We start from the raw sequence: 25,307 nt of genomic DNA, 5'->3' as shown, positions 1-25,307 counted from the left end.
TAAATTATAATATTAAAAATATATTTACAGCAGACACTATGGGTCGATAAGGTCAACATTTAACTCACATCACAGCATCGAACTTCCCCGGTTGATTATTGACATTAACAAAATAATTTTTGTATTTTTGTTTTCTGAAATGTTCTGTTTAACCCTCGTCAACCTGCAAAATTTAGTTTTTCGGGGTCAAAATTTTAAATTATAACTTTATGGTCGTCTTTTTGACACTTTTGTCGTTTCCCCCGATGTTTTTGATACTTTTTTCAAAATTTTTGTCTCTTTTTTTTCACGCTTTTTGTAACTTTTTCCGATGTTTTTGTTGATTTTTTTGCAATCTTTTTTCACATCCTATCAGATTCTCTATTTTACATTAACTTAAAATTAAATGATGCTGCATGGTTGAAGAGCTGGATGTGTTGTGTGTTTCAGGGGAACCCGGGAACACAAAGGTCTGGACATCGTGTGCAGAGACGGGTCGACCGTCTACGCTCCGTTTGACGTGACTCTCCACGGAAAAGTCACTGTCTACACCGACCCCGCGAAGGCCGCCATCAACAGCGGCATCAACCTGAGAGGAGAGGGTCAGTCCATCACAGATAGTATAGTAGAACATGCTTAAAGTCCATCACAGATAGTATAGTAGAACATGCTTAATGTCCATCACAGATAGTATAGTAAACATGCTTAAAGTCCATCACAGATAGTACAGTAGAACATGCTTAAAGTCCATCACAGATAGTACAGTAGAACATGCTTAAAGTCCATCACAGATAGTATAGTAAACATGCTTAAAGTCCATCACAGATAGTACAGTAGAACATGCTTAAAGTCCATCACAGATAGTATAGTAGAACATGCTTAAAGTCCATCACAGATAGTATAGTAGAACATGCTTAAAGTCATCACAGATAGTATAGTAGAACATGCTTAAAGTCCATCACAGATAGTATAGTAGAACATGCTTAAAGTCCATCACAGATAGTATAGTAAACATGCTTAAAGTCCATCACAGATAGTATAGTAAACATGCTTAAAGTCCATCACAGATAGTATAGTAGAACATGCTTAAAGTCCATCACAGATAGTATAGTAGAACATGCTTAAAGTCCATCACAGATAGTATAGTAGAACATGCTTAAAGTCCATCACAGATAGTATAGTAAACATGCTTAAAGTCCATCACAGATAGTATAGTAGAACATGCTTAAAGTCCATCACAGATATTATAGTAGAACATGCTTAAAGTCCATCACAGATAGTATAGTAGAACATGCTTAAAGTCCATCACAGATAGTATAGTAGAACATGCTTAAAGTCCATCACAGATAGTATAGTAGAACATGCTTAAAGTCCATCACAGATAGTATAGTAGAACATGCTTAAAGTCCATCACAGATAGTATAGTAGAACATGCTTAAAGTCCATCACAGAATAGTATAGTAGAACATGCTTAAAGTCCATCACAGATAGTATAGTAGAACATGCTTAAAGTCCATCACAGATAGTATAGTAGAACATGTTGAAAGTCCATCACAATAGTATAGTAGAACATGCTTAAAAGTCCATTACAATAGTATAGTAGAACATGTTTAAAGCCATCACAGTAGTATAGTACATGCTTAAAGTACATCACTGAACATAAAGCTCTAGTGCATGAATCTGAATTGTGAAAAATATGACACAGTGGTGTGTGTGTGTGTGTTGTGTGTGTGTGTGTGTGTGTGTTTTTTTTTTGTGTGTTTATGTGTGTGTGTGTGTGTCTGTGTGCGTGTGTGTGTGTGTGTGCATCCCAGGAGAGGTACCCTTTTGAAAGACAATTTTTGTACATTTTGTACCCTCCAATTAGTCATAAGTTACAGTTCTGGCCTCTCAAAAAACAATACTCTACTCTCAAGGGAACATGTTAAAAAGTGCACCTGTGAGTACAGAAATGATCTTGTCTCGTACCTATGTAGTATTTTATATTATGAGTACTTCTACTGCAGTAAAGCATCTTCTCGTGCAGGCTTGTGTTTCAAGTTGTTCTACGTTCAGCCGGACAAAACCTCTGGGTCAGTGAGGAAGGGGGAGCGGCTCGGTGTCATGCTGCCCATGCAGAGGGTTTACCCAGGAATCACCTCTCACGTCCACGTCCAGATGTGCGACAAGAGCAACCCCACACCTTACTTCTGATCACCTCACCGAGGACGCCTGTCCCTTCTCTTTATGTCAACATTAAATCCTTTTTAAATGTTGCCGTTATAAACTAATAAAGTTTAGAGACTCAGTTGTATTGCTTCTTTTAATTATCAAGAAACTACAAAACATCTCAAACATCATCGCTTTGTGTAAAGTTTTGTCTTAATGTTTAAAACTTAGGTTTTTTTAACCAGAATTTCCCATGTTTATGTGTCTGAGTGTCTGATGTGAACAACAATCTCTGAACCTGGTCCAGTACTAAACCAGAACCAGGCTGTAATGTAACCCTACAGGACTAATGTTCAGCAGCAGTTAGAGTCACTAAAAGTTCTGTTGTTGCCGCTGACAGACTCAGATTATTATTATAAGAGTCTGACAACATTATGGGATGGATCCCTACAGAGATAGACCTTTTAGTTAAAGAGTAAGATCCTTTTAGTTTAACATGAAACAGCCCTGAAATCACCATCACCAAACTCCACCAGACTCCATGTAAATAATCAGATTTAGCGTGTATAGACACTTTACAGACCCATACATCAGGATTGAGTTAGAAAATTTCACCAGACTCTTAATAGGTAGCCATTATTAGATTCTACATGTAAATAATCAGGACTTTTATCATCGTAAAAACACACTTCATTCAAAGTGGACAGAAACTAAATAAAACTATCAAAAGCCATCTTGGTTCATCTTTCCACTGTTCCAACAATCACCACTCTGGTGTGGTTGAAATAAACCCTTAATTCACCCATTTACATGTGGAGATATGCTGGCTCTATACAAGCTAAAAGTCCTGATTATTTACATGGAGTCTGGTGGAGATATGCTGGCTCTATACACGCTTAAAAGTCCTGATTATTTACATGGAGTCTGGTGGAGATATGCTGGCTCTATACACCGTAAAAGTCCTGATTATTTACATGGAGTCTGGTGGAGATATGCGCTCTATACACACTAAAAGTCCTGATTATTTACATGGAGTCTGGTGGAGATATATTGGCTCTATACACGCTTAAAGTATTAATTATTTAAAGGTGCTGTAGGTGGATTATGTATAAAGTGGGTGTTTGTGTGTATTAAAGGTGCTGTAGGTAGGCTTGTGAAGATCCAGGCTTTTAGCCAAAGAATTTGAACATCGACAACCTCTCAGTCCCTCCCCCCCTTTCTGCTAAAGCCCAAATGGTCTCCTAAGCCCCTCCCCCCACAAGGGAGAATGAATGCGTGTGTATGAGCAGTGATTAACATGCAGTTAAGGCCGGGACACATCAGGCCGATTATCGGCCGTCTGACAGTCTGGCGAGGTCAGTGACTCTAATCTGTTCGGTGTGTCCCGTGCCGTCGTCCGTCTGGGGGGCTGTCGGCGTTCATTTTGTCCGACCTGACATGTTCAGTTGGCGGCAGGGCAGTCGGGACTCACCCGGAAATGACGAGCGGAATGAGGTGACTAGAGTCTCTCAAAATCTGATGAAAATCTTTTAAACTGACCTTTGTTGATCTGAAATGAAGACAGATTCAGGAACTGCACAGCCTATTTCTCTCTTCAAATGTTTTCAGAAACATGTCTCAGTGAACTATTTTAGTACAATATGAGATCGTATTCTGAACGGCCGCCATGACGGCCACGATGCTTTTTCCGGAGAAAACAAACCCATGTGACGCGTTCGTCCAATCAGCTGCCGGTTTTCATATCTTGGGCAACGTTACAGATAAGCGCCGCCTGCTGTTATAGAGATGTATTACGTCTCGTCTCCTCTCGTCTTTTTGGTGTGTTCTGTGGCAGTTTTTTGGACCTCGGGGATGCGACTGATCATATCGACGGGGTTTTCTGTCAACGGTCGCCCGTCGGCTATATGTGTCTACACCATTAGACACCCCCCCTGGCCCTGATTGGTGCATCTGAACAGGGAGCGGTAGATGTTTGCAAATCACACTACAGGCTGTAGGTGGTGCCAGAGGAGCTGGATTTATTTTTTTAATTACCTGCTTCGTGTAGTTCTAAGGGAACATAGGGTCAATTTCAGCAAATATGACAGAAAGTTAGTTTTATAAGTCTTACCAACTGCACCTTTAAATGGAGTCTGGTGGGTTCGGCGATAGGGCTCTCAGAGTTTCAGCCAGTTTGTCACGTTTCTCATGCCAAAATTGCTTGCAACTTAATAACATCTATCCATGCTCTAAAACAAAGCAAAAGTGAGAAGATCAAGGTTTCAAGGAACAAAAGTCTTGCAGTTAAGAAAGCTGTCTGAAGTCTGGCAATCGCTCAAAAGACTAAAAACAGAAAGATCTGCGATGCATGATAGAAAAGACATCAAACTTGCCTCCATGATAATTGCACTGAGAAAGAAAATATGTCAACAAGACCTGATCGAGCAGTGACGTCACAAAAGGAATGTGGATCTCTCACAAGATAAAGCAGCAGGAACATCACATGGGGCAACATCCAAGAGAGTTGTCCAGAATATCAAGGACACTCATCCATCCACAGTCATTCCAGATAGGTTGTCAGCCACAAGTGAGCCAGATAAAGTAAGTTTCTTTCAATACACAGAAAGACAAAACCTTTATCTTTGTACAAACAGCAAAGGCTCCCTGCACAAAGAGCGAACCAGTGCAGCTAAAGCTCTTCACAATGGCTTTAAGAAACACAGTTGTGTCATACCGAAAACTGGCTGGTTAACGTGAGGATTCCACTCCGACAGGATAACCCCTCTGCCAGTGCCCTACTCAAGATAATCCATCCCTGCAAACAGAGATCATATTCCCAGACCACAGACTGCAAAGGCATGGCTTCATCTTGAACACATCTTGACCTGCTAACTGTCATCAAGGTCTGGTCCCAAGACAAGTGGTGCCAGGTTAGCAGAAAGAACATACTTGGTCTGGAGTGTAGTCCACAGCAACCCATGTCTCCACTATGGAGATGTGATTGGAGTAAGTCACCAGGTCATTGTGAAGCAAGTGATGCCAGGTCTCTGTTCCTCTTTCAAACTCACGAGCAAGGTGACACATATCAAGGAACTCTTTGAGTCACTCCCCTCTGGTAGGAGGTTATGTTCCATCAGGACCAAAACATCACGCCAAATGAACAGTTTTTTCCCCTCCACCACTAGCCTTATCAACAAGGCCCGGAACCCGCACTGACTCTCTCCACACCCCACCTCTGGCTCTACATGCCACTGCATCTACTCTGCTGTACTGTTCCTTTTTACCTAACTTATTTTACTTATTCTTATTTTTCAGTTATTTCATACTGTATGTATTTATGTATACTTATAATTTTTATATTTGTTCTGATCCTTCTTATATTTAGAGAATGTGTGACATGTACCAACAGCAAACAAGACAAATTCCGTGTATGCGTAAAAAACGTACTTGGCAATAAAACCTTTTTTGATTCTGATTCTGAATAAGTCTTATCTGCAGACATTATCAAAGTGCTGTAATTTGACTTCTTTTAAGAGCTTCAGAGGATGGCCAATCTTTCTCAAGAGGATCTCAGATTCCTGTCAAGGATGGAAAAGGGTATGGCTCAAGGATGATGGTTACTAATAAATGCCACTGCCATTTAATAAAGATAGGCTCAAAATTGAAAGGAAAGAAACACACACACACAAGATATCCTCCATAGAAGACAAAGTGAAGACATCAGATCAGCTTAATGCTCAGCTTCTTATTTATTGTCACCGTACAGCAGATAAAGATTCACATTAGAGTTTCAAACCTCCACCAAACATCAACTGGCTGTCCTGAACTGCAAAGATCTTTTTATACTTTTCATTTTCTTTACTTCTTTCTCTCTTTTAGACTTGTGTTATCAGTTCATGCCGTGATTAACACCTGATCAGACTATATATGTGTTTCCATTTAAATATTATGGGCCCTACTTTCCTGCTGCAGCCGCCCAACTGGAGACACATCTGACTTTTCTTCCACGTTGCAGCGAGCTGCGACTGATTTAAACCATCACAGACGGTAACAAGATTTACAAACATCAGTTGGTTTTCTTGTGTTGGTGCCCAGTTTCAGGAAAATAAGACCTGTTGTGAGATTACAGTTTTTCTTGATTGTTTACAGACATTTTATGAAAGCATGCTTCATACTCTCAGAACTCTACACACAAATCAAAAAAACGCACACACACAATGGGCAAAACCCCACAATTCTTCTGCAAAATGAAACTTTACATTCTCAAAATGGTATTTTGTTTTCAAATGACACACACAAACCATCATATGAATAGACATTTATAAGAACCAGTTGAACACTGATGTGCTCAATGTAAAACATTATCATGAATGGATTATTATGAATGGAAAACACCATTCATCATAATGACTTAGGCCTTTTTATTTTTCCCACAAAAACAATGTACACAGTGTACATCCCAACCAACACAAAGTTGCACCTACAGTGGTCTACATGCAAAACAACAGAAGAATTTACTGTATACAGTCACAGTAAAAAAAAAAAAAACCTCTTCTGTTTCAGTCTGGCCACAGCACCTCATCCACATCACAGGCAATGTTTTCCCTTGCCAAGCAGCAGGGGAAATATCTCCTAGCATGGCGAATCCAGCCATGAAAAGCATCTACTGCTATATCTCCACATATGTCTTCCATAGCTTGGAGAAGGGTTATACGCGTTTGTGGATTTCGGTCATACACTTTCCATCTCCAGGCAGAAAATAATTTCCGAAAGCTCACCTGTTGCCCTTTTATGCTTACAGTTTTTCTTGATTGCTTTGGTGCAGCAGTCAACTCAAACTCCACATTTTCAAAACAGTTAACACACAGGCTGAAACAGTGGCACTCATGGTCAAAATGACACATTTTGTTTGCAAAAGGCTCTAACCGTGCCAAAACATTTAAAATATCCAACAAAAGCAAATTTTGGCTTCAAACAACACAACTTGCAAACAAGTGTATGAGCTCTTCCAATCAACCATTACACAGTGGACAACAAAATACAAAATACAGCACTCAGTGAACCATTGCTTTTCATTGCAGTCTATTACTAGATGTAGTTTTCATCCCAGTGACATTTTTTGTCAAATTTGCCTTCTTGCAAAGAATTGGATCCAGAATCAGAAATGCTTTGATGCAAATTTTATTGATTCCAATTATTGTTATTTTTTAAACTGTGGCTGAAAACTGAAATACTGTAAATATTACACAAAATACATGCAAAACCAAAATAAAATCTATTACAGTAAAGTATAACCATATATTACTGTAGATTATGAGAATGATACTATGATATGTATGATACTCAGTCTCTTCTGTTTTAGTTTTAGTTTAGTTTAGTTTATTTAGCAGGACAATGTGCAGTTACATTAAAAAGATGGCTGCACCAGATTTAGCATTATGCTACTTTCCATCTGTAGTCCTCCACAATGATAATGACATAACAGAGTTGAGTTCATGACAAAAACAATAAACATAACATGTTTATACAACAAGACAGTTAAGACAATATAAATAGACTATTTACACCGAAGGTGCAATACACAAATATACACAACAATGGAATAAAAAGCATTAGTGAGAGCAGGTCTGATGTTCTAAAAGGAAGTATTAACTGCCCGCGAGAAGCTTTTAAAATTTGAGATATTCTTTAAATTGTTAGGAAGCCCATTCCATTCTTTGACTGCTTTATAGGAAAAGGCTGATTGAGAAAAAACAGATTTTCTTTTTGGAACATTGCAATCACCCCTGGATACAGACCTCAAGGCTCTGTTTGTAAATTTAGAGCGTAGCTGTACATATGTTTTTAAAGGGGGTGGAGCGGCATCATTAACAATTTTGTGAACCAAACGGATATTAGAATACCTGATCAAATTATCAAAGCTCAAAATACTGTACTTCTCCAGTATACTACAGTGGTGGTGCCGTCTAGGTTTAATGTCTAGGATTTTCAAAGCTTGATTACGTAAAGATCTAAGAGGATTTAAAACAGTTTGTTTAGCTTGAGACCATGATGACATACAATACAATATATGCGATAAAATCATTGCATTAAAATAAGATTTTGCTGCTTCCAATGACAAAGAGCTTCTAATGTGCCTGAAGTTAGCAATATTAAATTTCAAAACACGACAAACCCTTTTAACATGTTTTTTAAAATCTAGTACAGGATCCAAGATCACTCCCGCAGGCATTTAACTTCTTCCACATTTTGGATCATATAACTATCCACATAATATGGTGTGGGTGGACTTTGAATTTTTTATTTGAGAAATACATTGTTAGCGTCTTCTCCGTATTCAACGTAAGGCCCACTTGTTCATCCATTCTGTTGCTTTACTTATTGCCTCAGATAGTTTAGCAGCAACAATATTAACATTGGAACCGTGTGTATATAAAACCGTGTAATACGCGTACATCAACAAGACCTCCACGTCCTCACAAATGGAAGGTAGGTCATTGATGTACAAACTGAAGAGCAATGGCCCCAGAATAGACCCCTGGGGTACCCCTGTAATACAGGATCTAAACGGTGAAGTTTTATCATTTATTCTTATGCACTGGTAACAGTCTGCTAGATAAGATTGCAGCCAGCTAATAGTGTTTGCAGAAAAATTAAAATTCCACAATTTTGTTAGCAGCACTATTACTATACTATACTGTCTTTACGATGGGGCCACATGGCCTAACCCTGCAGACTGATCTATGGGGCCACATGGCCTAACCCTGCAGACTGATCTATGGGGCCACATGGCCTAACCCTGCAGACTGATCTATGGGGCCACATGGCCTAACCCTGCAGACTGATCTATGGGGCCACATGGCCTAACCCTGCAGACGGATCTATGGGGCCACATGGCCTAACCCTGCAGACTGGGCCACATGGCCTAACCCTGCAGACTGATCTATGGGGCCACATGGCCTAACCCTGCACACTGATTGCTAATTGAAGATTTGTGTGAAGGAGTGTCAAACAGGTGCTTCAGTGATTTCTTACTGATGGAGGTAGTTTCTAATAGTTAGGAACAGATGCTTTCTGTAACTAAAACAATGGAGTTTGGACTGCTTGAATGACATCCATGTTAACTGTTCTGCAAAAGGGTTGGGAGAATGTGTCAATCTAATGAGAAAGGGTTAAGACATTTGCCAGAGGTGTCTTCTGCTCTGCTGAGACAGTGATGATGAAAACCCAGTGGATCCCAGTTTCTTTAAGCAGGTCAAAGCAATCAAGAAAAACTGTAAGCTCTGATTGCTAATTGTAAAACTGTGTGACAGGTGGTTGCCCTGGTGATGAGTCAAGGGCATATTTGAATGCAGTGTGTTCCTTGTGCAAACAAGAGATTTTCTTCATGATAATTATGCCAAATGCAGAGAATTGTGTGTAGTGTTTGGAAAAAAGTGTGTTTTAGAACTGCAATTTGAGTTAAAGCAGGAATTGTGCTAGTAGTTTAGCAGAATTGGTTCAGGGGGTTGGTGCATGAGTTACATGTTGTGGTCATTGTGTCTTAAGTATCAGTATTTGTGTGTAAACAATCAAGAAAAACTGTAAATGTTTAAAGGGTTACTTCACCAATTATCATTCATCCTTGTATCAGTAGAAACCTGGTAGTATTTTTGAATGACCGTGCTTCCCTCCGTCATGTCCCTCTGAGACAAGAGATAGCTGTATTGTGTGTCTGGAAAAAACCTCAGATGACGCAAACATCGTCATTTTGCGTCATTGGAGGCTTTTTTTTTGGCTGTAGTCTCTACCCTCCGATGACGCAAAATTACGAATTTTGCATCATCTGAGGTTTCTACTATTACCAGGTTTCTACTGATACAAAGATTAATGCTAATTGGTGAAGTATCCCTTTAACGAGAGAAAGAGAAAGAGATGAGCTGATATTCTGCTGGACGTTGGTCCTGGAGAACTACAGCACAGGACGGATCTTCATGCTGATGGCCTTCAGGGAGTAGTCGTTACCTTTCCAACGTTGCCACTCCACTCCAACAGCAGAGAGAGTGCTGTCAGCCCCCCAACGATAAACGCCGTTTGGATTTGTAAGGTGACAGTTGCTGTACCAGAACGCCCCCAAGTATGATCTGGCACAGTTCCTATCATCATCAGAGTCCTGGTCTTTGTCGAAGGTGGAGAACTTCTGTCCGTTGTGATTAGTCAGGGCGTCTCCTACAGAAACACAACAGTAAGTTACACAGTTATACAGTAAGTATAACTAAATAATACAACTATTGAACTAACAACACTGGACTGGTGATGTTTAATGGCTATTATGGTGTATATATATTTAATTAAAACAATAAATCTACAGATTGAGTCAGCTATTACACTTTTTTCGGTACTTCCCCCTTACCCTCAATCCGTAATAGAATAAACATTTCAGTTGTAAAAATAATTCCAAACCTATTCATCCTTTTTACTCTGAACATTATGTTATTTATTAAAAATATTTTACACTCCACACAAAATAAACCCTTCCCTCTACCATAACTACAAGGTATTAAATCAAATATTTATTAATTTCTTAACTAACCGCACCGCGACCCGTTACCCCTCGCCATTATATTATATTGCTGCGTGGAGTTTTGAAAAGTGTAACTGCACTCGTGACCACTATATCAGCATTGACATGACTCCCCGTGACTTGAACAAAGAGTCGTATTTTCGTCCGTCTGAACCTCAACTCTGTAGAAGTGTGTATCAGCGTTGAGCCCCGCTCTCTGTCAACATGAAGAGAGGACGGACAAGGTTGAGCTTACAAGCTTTCAGGTACAGAAATTAGGCACTGTTTGATTTAACGTGAATCGGTCATCCGTATTCAGTTGGTACCATAAAAAGTTCAGAATACGGTACCTAACACTAAACCTGATAAACAAATCATTGACAATGTTTGTTTGCTCTTACATTTCTTCATTAAAACAGAATTAGATAAAAATATACGTGACAACAAGATGCGTTTTCAACTCAGACACCTACCCTGTCTTGATCCTGCCAGTAGCTAGCTCGCCCTGCTAGCTGCTGTCCGGTGAGTGTGTTCAGCCAGACTTCTGTGATAATCATCCCGACAATAATCCACTGAGTGCCCGGTGGTCTGGCTATGTCCTCCAGAGGACAGGTCATCTCACGTGATGAAGTTTATTCCCCCCTAAAAAAAACAGTAGTGCGGAGCGATCTGCACACTGTTTACCTTTTCCTGCTACAACGGGACTTCAGCACGAGACTACAGCTACCTTCTCTAACGCTATCACTGTGTAAGCCACAGACATCATTTGGCCCGTTTCCATGTAGTTACATAGTCACTGATATGGTCATAACTACTACAGTGCTCAATTACCTATTTTTGAGGGGGAATAATGTTTTCATTGCAAAGGCATGACGTGTCCTCTGGAGGATATAGCCAGACCACTGGGCGCTCAGTGGATTGTTGCCGGGATGATTATCACAGAAGCCTGGCTGAACACACTCACCGGAAGGCAGCTAGCAGGGCGAGCTAGCTACCGGCAGGATCAAGACAGGGTAGGTGACTTTAAACAATGTCTGAGTTGAAAACGCATTTTGTTATCATGTAAGGGCCCTGTTGTATTTTGTGTCTGTTAAGAGGCACAAAGGCACTCTAAAACCGACAACTGCCATTTTAGCTCAGTGGAAGCTCATACATGTAGTTGCAATGTTGCCTGCACCGATTCGGGTCTGGTTTTTTTCAATTGAAAGTACATGCATATTTATAGCGATCAAGATTAATGTAGAAATTGGCTGGAATTCTCCTCTAATGTGGAAACCTCACTTGCTCCTTCATCAGTGAATCCAGAAACATGCAGTGTGTATCCGGAGGACTCAGCATCGATGGAGAATGAGGAGTAACGAGCGACCGCTTTGTTTCCTTCAAAGTCCTCCATGTCGACCAGCAGCTCGTACTTGTTCCTCAGAGCCAGGTGGTAGAGAGACTCCAGACCTGGAAACAAACACATAAACATTTAGAAACAGTTTCATGAAGTCATGACTGTTAGTTTGGTTTCATTTCTCACCGAGCCAGTACTCTCCAGCAGCGCTACCAAAGCCGGTCTTGTATTGATCCCAGCCCCTGTAGAAGTTCACCGTGCCGTCCATCCTCCTCTGGAACACCTGGGGGGGACGGGATGGGGGTTTAACTAAATTTAGCACAAAAAGTAAGGAAAATTGTGTTTGGTAGATTATTTATTTGTGGTAACAATGCTTTTTTGCAATAAATCTTATACCATTAGAATTCCTGTTAAGTTCCCTTTCAAATGGTGCCCCATTTGTAAGGAACATGCATTTGTGGAATGAGCAGCAGCGCTGAGTATTTGGGTTGCGCCCATGAAAAATTTGCCAAATCTTCTCTGCCAATGCCAAACAGCTTATTCTGCCATTGACTCGTTTGGTGTTTGGTGGATTGGATGATTGAAGTTTAAAGAAACAAGACATATTGGCAATTTAAAGGTCCTATGACATGCTGCTTTTTGGATGCTTTTATATAGGCCTTAATGGTCTCCTAATACTGTATCTGAAGTCTCTTTTATATAGACCTTAGTGGTCCCCTAATACTGTATCTGAAGTCTCTTTTATATAGACCTTAGTGGTCCCTAATACTGTATCTGAAGTCTCTTTTATATAGACCTTAGTGGTCCCTAATACTGTATCTGAAGTCTCTTTTATATAGACCTTAGTGGTCCCCTAATACTGTATCTGAAGTCTCTTTTATATAGACCTTAGTGGTCCCCTAATACTGTATCTGAAGTCTCTTTTATATAGACCTAGTGGTGGTCCCCTAATACTGTATCTGAAGTCTTCTTAATATAGACCTTAGTGGTCCCTAATACTGTATCTGAAGTCTTCTTTTATATAGACCTTAGTGGTCCCCATACTGTATTCGGAAGTCTCTTTTATATAGACCTTAGTGGTCCCCTAATACTGTATCTGTAGTCTCTCTTTATATAGACCTTAGTGGTCCCTTATACTGTATCTGTAGTCTCTTTTATATAGACCTTAGTGGTCCCCTAATACTGTATCTGAAGTCTCTTTTATATAGACCTTAGTGGTCCCCTAATACTGTATCTGAAGTCTCTTTTATATAGACCTTAGTGGTCCCCTAATACTGTATCTGAAGTCTCTTTCCTGAAATTCAGCCTTGGTGCAGAATTACAGCCACTAGAGCCAGTCCCACAGTGAGCTTTCCTTAGGATGTGCCATTTCTGTGTCTGTAGATTTAAATGCAATTGAGGAGGAGAGAGGGGGGCAAGGTGAATGGTGGGGGTGTGGCCTTGACCAACTGCCACTTTGCTCGTTTGAAAGCCATGATGTCTCTCTCTCATGGGTGGGCCAAATTCTCTTGGCGGGCAAAGCAGAGAAAGGGGAGGTAATCTTGCTCCTTATGACCTCATAAGAAGCAAGATTCCAGATCGGCCCATCTGAGCTTTCATTTTCTCAAAGGCAGAGCAGGATACCCAGGGCTCGGTTTACACCTATCACCATTTCTAGCCACTGGGGGACCATAGGCAGGCTGGGGGAACTCATATTAATGTTAAAAAACCTCATAAGTGAACTTTTCATGCCATGGGACCTTTAACAATTTATTCATTTCACAAACATGAGCCTCAGTAGCGTGTGGAAGAACCATACACAGTCACAACAGCCTGGCACCTCCTCCTCATGCTGGTCACCAGCCTGGTCACACACTGCTGTGGGATGGCATCCCATTCTTCAACCAGCATTTGTCGCTAGTCAGCCAATGTGGTTGTGTTGGTCACCCTGGCACGAACAGCACGCCCAAGCTGATCCCACAAGTGTTCAATGGGGTTGAGGTTAGGACTGCTGGCAGGCCATCCATCCTCTCCACTCCCACATTCTGGAGGTAGTCTTTGAAAAGCCCCGCCCTGTGGGGGTGAGCGTTGTCATCTTGGAGGATAGAGTTTGGTCCCAGACTGTGGAGACATGGGATTGCCACTGGCCTGGGGGGTACCAGAAGCTCAAAATAAGTGTCAATAGCAACAGCAAAATAACCTGTTTGGCAATGGCAGAGATTTGGCAAATTGTTCATGGGCGCAACCCACAAATGCATGTTCCTTACAAATGGAGCACCATTTGAAAGGGAACTAAACAGCCTTTCCAACAGTATAAGATGTATTGCCAAAAAGCATTGTTACCACAGAGAAATAATCTACCAAACATAAATTTCCTTACTTTTTGTGCTAAGTTTAGATAAACACACAAGATATCTGACAGCTCATGTTTCCAGACAACAAGGATTTTACTGGAATGTGATTTATTGTGAAGGAACTACAGGAAGTGTTGACTTCAGTTAAAATACTCACCGTCCACCGTCCTCCTTCTGAATCCATGTCACAGTACACCTACACACACACACAGGTATTAGTTAATGTGATTGTGGGGGTTAACCATAGACTGTAAAAATAATGGTATTATTCCGGTTTTGAAAAGAAGCCACATGGAGGACGGAACATAACTAAAGTCTCAATAAATAAATAAATGTATAAATATATACAGATATAAATAAATAAATACAGATATAAATAAATAAATGCATAAATAACTAAATAAAAATATATGAAAGAATAAATTAATTAATGCTTTAAATTTATTTCAAAATTTTTCTCCACCTACATTTGTTTATTTCTGTGTCCATATGTTAATGAGGTAGGAGGTCGTAACCTCAGTTTAAAGCATGATTGGCTACAGGAGTGAGCTTGATTCGGGTCTACTAGTTTTGCCTTAAGGTGAAAGACTGTAACGAGTGAGACATTGCAGATTACACAAAGGAGCTGACAGCAGCTCTACTCTTCTCCCTGCTATGTTTCCAGTACTATTCTCCTCATTGATTATATGTTATTTAACCCTCAATCCATCATCCACTATTAATCAGGATGTTCATTTTCATGACTCAAACTGCCGCTGATAAAGTGCAAGCGGTGGCTATGGATGCTGCTATCCATAGCCCCAAGGAGCTAGCATGTGGCTTATCCCGTGATTGATCATATTCGGTTCGGGAGAAACTCTATCCATAGATGTTAAACCTATAAGCAATATTACACAAGAGGATGTGATTTAATGTTAGCATGATGGCTAGCACCAAGGTCCGTAGCGTTAGCTAAGCATCACTGAAGTGCCAATGTCAATGTATAGTCAGTCAACCAACTTCAGCTAACGTTAACTTTGTAGAGATCGTAGGATTTCACAAACTGAATAAATACTGCACATATGAACACAAAAACTACTTTGCTAGCTCAATCGTGTTGTAATGTGTTTGAACTGATAAGGGTACTCATGTCACAGTACACCTTCACACAAACACAATGATTAGTAAATCATATCCATTTGGAAATATTAGATATATCCAGATTGGCTACAACTTGTACAACTACAACTACTCAAATCTGTTGTAGGGCTGGGTATCACCACTGATATCCTGAATCGATTCGATTCAAGTTTATTCTCATTTGCCTTTAAAAGTACAAAGTACAAAGAGAATGCAATTAAATGTATTTTGTGATTTCCGATTCAATGTAGATTTGGGACATGTCAGTTGCAAAACCAATTTAGCTTGGATATGAAAGGGGCAAGTTGAGGTGGTTTGGGCATCTGGTAAGGAAGCTGGGGGGAGGCCTCGGGGAAGACCCAGGACTAGGTGGAGGGATTATATCTCCAACTTGGCCTGGGAACGCCTTGGGATCCTCCAGTTGGAGCTGGTTAATGTGGCTTGGGAAAGGAAAGTTTGGGGTCCCCTGCTGGAGCTGCTGCCCCCGCGACCCGACCACAGATAAGCGGATGAAGATGGATGGATGGATGGATGAAAGATATTCTACAATTGTACAAGGTTCCATCGAACCTGGTGCATTATTAAAAAGATTAATGTTTACATAATGTGCACTTTTTATTTAACACACATGGTTCAGCTCTACGGACTCTAAAGTGAGTATTGATTGACATTTAATTCAAATATCTTTAGGTGAGATTCCAAAAATGGCCATGCCAGTTTTTCCCTTGCCATCGTTTTTTAACCCCGGCCCCTTCCCAACAAGCTAGCATGACATAGTTGGTGCCAATGGTCTTCTAGTTCCATATGATACAGACGGATCGATTCTGGACAGAGCCTCTTAAAAGATGAACCTCAGGATTTAATCAATTGTTTGTTGGAACATTTAAATAAAGATTAATTTGATTGGGAAAATCAATGTTTTTTAATCCAGCCCTAATCTGTTGTATCAGAAGCATCAGTCAGAACATTTAACTCTTCACATTATTATCATCTGAAGTTCAACCTGCGTCCCAGAGAGGATGAAGTGTACCTGGACAGCAGATGTGGCTCCTATGGGATAGATGGTGTACACTCCACTGGGTCGGCTGTTGTCATTACTATAAATGTCACTGCAGTCCAACGGCAGAACGAGCTGCTGGCAGCTGGTCAACAGGGGGGCCAGCAGGAGGAGGAAGAATGAAATCAGCTGGAACAGAAGAGATGTTGTCTTTGAGTTTGATCAAGAACAAAAAACTTTGGCTTCTGCAGCAGGATCAGGGAGACTCTGCTGTCGTCGACACATTGTCATTTTGGTTGGTACTGATTTGAAAACAAACTGTGCTGACATCGTATTCTATGTGGGCTTTAGTCGCGTTATTATTTTGCAGTATTTCTGTTTACTGTGTCTCACTTCAGGGGCTGCATCAGGTCGCACGGCGCAGACACAGGCGACGTCACTTCCTCAAACCACATTCTTTAGAAGTAGGGCTGGGTACCGAACGTCGATACTTTTATCGTATCGAAAAAAATGCTCAAATTCTTTCAAAATCTTTCGGTGCCACACACACACACGCACACGCACACGGAGAGGTGTGGACGGAGTAAACTGTCTGCAGTTTTGTTGAAGTCACAGAGAGTCAAGTTTGGTTTCAAGTGTGGTTACAGTTTTTTAAAACTTCACGCAGACAGCATTTGCTGCGATATGATATTAATGGCGAGCCGAAAGCGGTCGCGGTGCTGTTGACGTTACACTTCCTCTTAGACAAGCAGCCACTACGGTGGTTTATCTGCCCTGATGACTGACTGACAGGCTGAGCTTGCAAGGCAAGGCACTTTTATTAATGTTACTCTGAGTGAGCAGTTTTACCAGAATTTTTTTAATTTTGATAACTGTTTTGATTCACAATTAAGGTGGAAAATAAAAGCTTTGTGTTTAATGTATTTTTGTTGATGTTGAAATGCTTAAATGCTTAGATGCTTAAAAACAGACTGCAAGTGATGCAAAATAATGTTATACGCTACCTGTTAAATGCACCTCAGATGCTTTTAAAAGGGTAGGACTGGAGTGACCTCTATCTCACCCAGTAAGAGCGTTTGCCCCATATTGGCTGAGTTCTGCAGCGGCGCAGGGTTCGAATCCGACCTGCTGCCCTTTGCTTCGTGTCATCCCCCATCTCTCTCCCCCTTTCATGTCTATCCACTTTCAAAAATAAAGGGAAAAGCCCCAAAAAATTCTTAAAAAAGGGTAAGACTGCTGCCAGTACATGTTAGAGTGGAGCAGTTAAAGTTGAATCATATGTGTAATGTCATGAATAGCTCTGCTCCCAAATATTTACACTCTCATATAAAAATGGTTCATACACAGCATAATCACAATAATAGGGCCAGTGTCCGTTCTTGTAAAGTGCCCAGAGTCAACGCAGCTAGAAGTGCTTTTTTCTATACAGCTATAACATTGTGTAATAATCTGCAGCTTTCCCTCAAAATTGTAAATACCAGAGGGGCTTTTAGACACCAGGTTAAGGCATTTTTATGGAATAGAGTAACCTATCTTTTTAATTACAGTAGACTGATTATTTTATGTGATTTGTGATTTTCTGATTTTAGAATGCTCTTGAACAATGGATGATTTGTGTTAATGTTAATGTATTTGTCATGTATTAAATGTTTTAACACCAAGGACCATCTTGGAAATAAATTTTCACACTTTAACATGTTATCCTTTGGATTATGTTGTCTGTCAAATCCAAAATAAATCAAATCCCAATCCCCCCCCCAAAAATAGCAGAAGATGAAGACTTTTGCTTTCCCTGTCCAAATTCTGGGGCCACAAATGATTGAAATGGGCTAGTGCTGAACCTGTTAAAATACTGAAACTACTGATTAACAATTAGACAAACTATCAGATATATAAATTTACAAACTTACCTTCATGGTCAGATTTCAGCTGAACTGAAGATGAAGATCCTGATGTCAGTGTGTTTGGACGCTCTGTTGTCTTTGATGTCTCTGATATCTCTAGTGTATCATGGTGTCCCTCCCTCTCATTCATATTGTTAAAATTAATAAATAACTGAATAACTGCTGTTTCACAATGATAAAACAATAAACATGTCCTTTGGATTACACAACATTGGCAGCACCAAAATCACAATGGGAACTCGCCTCCATTGAATGACCAACAAGACAAATTATTACTTTGGAGTAGATATGTTTTATGGCTGAGGTCATAGGTTGTGATGATTCATTATAATCTGACCCCTTTATTTATGTAAACACTTCTCAGTACAATCCAGTAGAACACTTAACTATGTACTCAGTAATACACAGAGAACTGAATTCATCCATTTCCAACAATGTCAACAAACATGGAAACAGTATTATTGCTTGTAAAATTAGTTTCAACTGTAGTCAGCCATCTATTATCTATAAGTGAACTTTGGAGGGAGAGTAAGAGTGATTTTATCAGTTAGATAACAGTTGAACCATGGATCTGAGCCGGTAAACAAACCTCAGATCAGACTCATGTCTTTGATGTCTCTGATATCTCTAGTGTCTCATTGTGTCTCTCCCTCTTGTTTATATTCTCAAGATTAATAAATTACTGGATAACTGCTGTTTCACAATGATACAACAATAAACAGGTGGAAACATGTCCTTTGGATTACGCAACATTGTCAGCACCAAAATCTGATTTGCCAGCACTTTTGGGAACTCACCTCCATTGAATGACCAACGAGACAAATTTTTACTTTGGAGTAGATACGTTTTATCGCTGAGGTCATAGGTTGTGATGATTCATTATAATCTTATCCCTTTATTTATGTAAACACTCCTCAGTACAATCCAGTAGAACACTTAACTATGTACTCAGTAATACACAAGAACTGAATTCATCCATTTAATTTAATTTATTATACAGGAAAGGTAAAAGTAACATTAAGTTACAACATAAACAGGCCTGACTCAGTTTAAAAACTGGTTTCCAGCAGGTTCCTGTTCTGCAGAAACATAAAACATTGAACACAGTTTACGGCACATGAAGACAGAAACACATGAACAGGACATTAGCATGGACTAGACACATACAGACAACTAAAGACAGAGACACATGTACAGGACATTAGCATGGACTAGACACATACAGACAACTAAAGACAGAGACACATGTACAGGACATTAGCATGGACTAGACACATACAGACAACTACAGACATAGACACATGTACAGGACATTAGCATGGACTAGACACATACAGACAACTAAAGACAGAGACACATGTACGGGACATTAGCATGGGCTAGACATACAGACAACTAAAGACAGAAACACATGTACAGGACATTAGCATGGACTAGACACATACAGACAACTAAAGACAGAGACACATGTACAGGACATTAGCATGGGCTAGACACATACAGACAACTAAAGACAGAGACACATGTACAGGACATTAGCATGGGCTAGACACACACAGACAACTAAAGACAGAGACACATGTACGGGACATTAGCATGGGCTAGACATACAGACAACTAAAGACAGAAACACATGTACAGGACATTAGCATGGACTAGACACATACAGACAACTAAAGACAGAGACACATGTACAGGACATTAGCATGGGCTAGACACATACAGACAACTAAAGACAGAGACACATGTACAGGACATTAGCATGGGCTAGACACACACAGACAACTAAAGACAGAGACACATGTACAGGACATTAGCATGGACTAGACATACAAACAACTAAAGACAGAGACACATGTACAGAACATTAGCATGGACTAGACATACAGACAACTAAAGACAGAGACACATGTACAGGACATTAGCATGGGCTAGACACATACAGACAACTAAAGACAGAGACACATGTACAGGACATTAGCATGGACTAGACACATACAGACAACTAAAGACAGAAACACATGTACGGGACATTAGCATGGACTAGACACATACAGATAACTAAAGACAGTAACACATGTACAGGACATTAGCATGGACTAGACATACAGACAACTAAAGACAGAGACACATGTACGGGACATTAGCATGGACTAGACATACAAACAACTAAAGACAGAGACACATGTACAGAACATTAGCATGGACTAGACATACAAACAACTAAAGACAGAGACACATGTACAGAACATTAGCATGGACTAGACATACAGACAACTAAAGACAGAGACACATGTACGGGACATTAGCATGGACTAGACACACACAGACAACTAAAGACAGAGACACATGTACAGGACATTAGCATGGACTAGACACACACAGACAACTAAAGACAGAGACACATGTACAGGACATTAGCATGGACTAGACACATACAGACAACTAAAGACAGAGACACATGTACAGGACATTAGCATGGACTAGACACACACAGACAACTAAAGACAGACACATGTACAGAACATTAGCATGGACTAGACATACAGACAACTAAAGACAGAGACACATGTACAGGACATTAGCGAGGACTAGACACATACAGACAACTAAAGACAGAGACACATGTACGGGACATTAGCATGGACTAGACACACACAGACAACTAAAGACAGAGACACATGTACGGGACATTAGCATGGACTAGACATACAGACAACTAAAGACAGAGACACATGTACAGGACATTAGCGAGGACTAGACACACACAGACAACTAAAGACAGAGACACATGTACGGGACATTAGCATGGACTAGACATACAGACAACTAAAGACAGAGACACATGTACAGAACATTAGCATGGACTAGACATACAGACAACTAAAGACAGAGACACATGTACAGGACATTAGCGAGGACTAGACACATACAGACAACTAAAGACAGAGACACATGTACGGGACATTAGCATGGGCTAGACACATACAGACAACTAAAGACAGAGACACATGTACAGGACATTAGCATGGGCTAGACACACACAGACAACTAAAGACAGAGACACATGTACAGGACATTAGCATGGACTAGACATACAAACAACTAAAGACAGAGACACATGTACAGAACATTAGCATGGACTAGACATACAGACAACTAAAGACAGAGACACATGTACAGGACATTAGCATGGACTAGACACATACAGACAACTAAAGACAGAAACACATGTACGGGACATTAGCATTGGACTAGACACATACAGATAACTAAAGACAGAGACACATGTACGGGACATTAGCATGGACTAGACATACAGACAACTAAAGACAGAGACACATGTACAGAACATTAGCATTGACTAGACATACAGACAACTAAAGACAGAGACACATGTACAGGACATTAGCATGGGCTAGACATACAGACAACTAAAGACAGAGACACATGTACAGGACATTAGCATGGGCTAGACATACAGACAACTAAAGACAGAGACACATGTACGGGACATTAGCATGGACTAGACATACAGACAACTAAAGACAGAGACACATGTACAGGACATTAGCATGGACTAGACATACAAACAACTAAAGACAGAGACACATGTACAGAACATTAGCATGGACTAGACATACAGACAACTAAAGACAGAGACACATGTACAGGACATTAGCATGGGCTAGACACATACAGACAACTAAAGACAGAGACACATGTACAGGACATTAGCATGGGCTAGACACATACAGACAACTAAAGACAGAGACACATGTACAGGACATTAGCATGGACTAGACACATACAGACAACTAAAGACAGAAACACATGTACAGGACATTAGCATGGGCTAGACACATACAGATAACTAAAGACAGAAACACATGTACAGGACATTAGCATGGACTAGACACATACAGACAACTAAAGACAGAAACACATGTACAGGACATTAGCATTGGACTAGACACATACAGATAACTAAAGACAGAGACACATGTACGGGACATTAGCATGGACTAGACATACAGACAACTAAAGACAGAGACATATTACAGAACATTAGCATGGACTAGACATACAGACAACTAAAGACAGAGACACATGTACAGGACATTAGCATGGACTAGACACATACAGACAACTAAAGACAGAGACACATGTACAGGACATTAGCATGGACTAGACACATACAGACAACTAAAGACAGAGACACATGTACAGGACATTAGCATGGACTAGACACACACAGACAACTTAAGACAGAGACACATGTACAGGACATTAGCATGGACTAGACACATACAGACAACTAAAGACAGAAACACATGTACGGGACAATAGCATTGGACTAGACACATACAGACAACTAAAGACAGAGACACATGTACAGGACATTAGCATTGGACTAGACACATACAGACAACTAAAGACAGAAACACATGTACGGGACATTAGCATTGGACTAGACACATACAGATAACTAAAGACAGACACACATGTACGGACATTAGCATTGGACTAGACACATACAGACAACTAAAGACAGAATAAACACATGCGCGACATTAGCATTGGACTAGACACATACAGATAACTAAAGACAGAGACACATGTACGGGACATTAGCATGGACTAGACATACAGACAACTAAAGACAGAGACACATGTACAGAACATTAGCATGGACTAGACATACAGACAACTAAAGACAGAGACACATGTACAGGACATTAGCATGGACTAGACATACAGACAACTAAAGACAGAGACACATGTACAGGACATTAGCATGGACTAGACACATACAGACAACTAAAGACAGAGACACATGTACAGGACATTAGCATGGACTAGACACATACAGACAACAAAAGACAGAGACACATGTACAGGACATTAGCATGGACTAGACACATACAGACAACTAAAGACAGAGACACATGTACAGGACATTAGCATGGACTAGACATACAGACAACTAAAGACAGAGACACATGTACAGGACATTAGCATGGACTAGACACATACAGACAACTAAAGACAGAGACACATGTACAGGACATTAGCATGGACTAGACACACACAGACAACTTAAGACAGAGACACATGTACAGGACATTAGCATGGACTAGACACATACAGACAACTAAAGACAGAAACACATGTACGGGACATTAGCATTGGACTAGACACATACAGACAACTAAAGACAGAGACACATGTACAGGACATTAGCATTGGACTAGACACATACAGACAACTAAAGACAGAAACACATGTACGGGACATTAGCATTGGACTAGACACATACAGATAACTAAAGACAGAGACACATGTACGGGACATTAGCATTGGACTAGACACATACAGACAACTAAAGACAGAAACACATGTACGGGACATTAGCATTGGACTAGACACATACAGATAACTAAAGACAGAGACACATGTACGGGACATTAGCATGGACTAGACATACAGACAACTAAAGACAGAGACACATGTACAGAACATTAGCATGGACTAGACATACAGACAACTAAAGACAGAGACACATGTACAGGACATTAGCATGGACTAGACATACAGACAACTAAAGACAGAGACACATGTACAGGACATTAGCATGGACTAGACACATACAGACAACTAAAGACAGAGACACATGTACAGGACATTAGCATGGACTAGACACATACAGACAACTAAAGACAGAGACACATGTACAGGACATTAGCATGGACTAGACACATACAGACAACTAAAGACAGAGACACATGTACAGGACATTAGCATGGACTAGACATACAGACAACTAAAGACAGAGACACATGTACAGGACATTAGCATGGACTAGACATACAGACAACTAAAGACAGAGACACATGTACAGGACATTAGCATGGACTAGACACATACAGACAACTAAAGACAGAGACACATGTACAGGACATTAGCATGGACTAGACACATACAGACAACTAAAGACAGAGACACATGTACAGGACATTAGCATGGACTAGACACATACAGACAACTAAAGACAGAAACACATGTACAGGACATTAGCATGGACTAGACACATACAGACAACTAAAGACAGAAACACATGTACAGGACATTAGCATGGACTAGACACATACAGACTACTGAAGACAGAGACACATGTACAGGACATTAGCATGGACTACACACACACAGACAACTAAAGACAGAAACACATGTACGGGACATTAGCATGGGCTAGACATATACAGACAATTAAAGACAGAGACACATGTACAGGATATTAGCATGGACTAAACATACAGACAACTAAAGACAGAGGGCCAGATTTACTAACACTGGCGCAGTTTGCGCTGCGTCTGTTTATGCGAGTTCGGTAATAGCGCACGCTATGCTTCCACATTTTGCGTAGTATTTATCAACCCTGACACCCATCAGGCAATCAGCGTCTTTCTCCGCCCACTATACCGTAAATTGCGCTGTAGCAAAGCGCTACTGGTGCTATGATATGGCTGGGTGCAGACTGCGATATTCCAACAGCTGATGCTATGACTGTTTGAAATGATCCTGATGCCGATATATTTGTAATATAGCGAGGAGTTTAACAACTGCTGGAATGGGGGAGATTCAATTTCATCTTTGATTTCTTCCAGTAACTCTAATATTGCACGGCTGCTTGATCTGTAACGCTAAATGATGTTGTGTTCACTGAAAGTGTAATTCTTGTGTTAACGATATTTTCAGCCTCGCCTATGTCTTCGTCTTGCTCAGATTACTGTTGCCATTTCACCAGCGGCATAAAGGTCTACGAGGAAACTCGACTGCGGCTGGTTTAGAACTGCTTTAAGAGGCGGAGAATTTCCCGCAAATAGAGACGCGCTCTTACTGACAGTCTTTGTAAATACCACAGAATATATAATTCGACGTCTTTATCCTTTCCCACCTTTTGGGTGGA

The 25,307-nt window shown here is 40.4% G+C and overlaps 2 protein-coding genes across 2 annotated transcripts; one reads left to right on the top strand and one right to left on the bottom strand.

Annotated features, from left to right (window-relative positions):
- Window positions 1-403: 403 nt before the first annotated feature.
- On the top strand, window positions 404-2,266 carry LOC120548071 (leukocyte cell-derived chemotaxin-2-like; the record flags this gene model as incomplete). Its single annotated transcript, XM_039784022.1, has 2 exons — window positions 404-581; window positions 2,006-2,266. Coding segments are annotated over 2 exons (345 nt in total), but the record flags the coding sequence as incomplete, so codon positions are not given.
- Window positions 2,267-9,043: 6,777 nt separating this feature from the next.
- On the bottom strand, window positions 9,044-18,427 carry LOC120548070 (microfibril-associated glycoprotein 4-like). Its single transcript, XM_039784021.1, has 6 exons — window positions 18,344-18,427; window positions 16,467-16,622; window positions 14,475-14,513; window positions 12,171-12,267; window positions 11,930-12,097; window positions 9,044-10,314 (listed from the first exon to the last, which is right to left on the bottom strand). Exons 1-6 carry the CDS (start codon window positions 18,347-18,349, stop codon window positions 10,058-10,060), a joined length of 723 nt encoding a protein of 240 aa, XP_039639955.1. The 5' UTR covers window positions 18,350-18,427; the 3' UTR covers window positions 9,044-10,057.
- Window positions 18,428-25,307: the final 6,880 nt, after the last annotated feature.

This window comes from Perca fluviatilis, chromosome 19, assembly GCF_010015445.1.
Source record: "Perca fluviatilis chromosome 19, GENO_Pfluv_1.0, whole genome shotgun sequence".
In the NCBI taxonomy this organism is placed as follows: Eukaryota; Metazoa; Chordata; class Actinopteri; order Perciformes; family Percidae; genus Perca; species Perca fluviatilis.
The sequence above is the reverse complement of the archived record's forward strand: the minus strand, read 5'-3'. Positions and strand labels throughout refer to the sequence as shown.

Excerpts from the sequence above, each read along its gene's own strand:
- LOC120548070 (XM_039784021.1), bottom strand. Across the intron at positions 14,514-16,466 it reads GAGCCACATCTGCTGTCCAG|GTGTACTGTGACATGGATTC; the intron begins GTACACTTCATC and ends GTGTGTGTGTAG. Across the intron at positions 10,315-11,929 it reads ATTCACTGATGAAGGAGCAA|GAGACGCCCTGACTAATCAC; the intron begins GTGAGGTTTCCA and ends GTGTTTCTGTAG.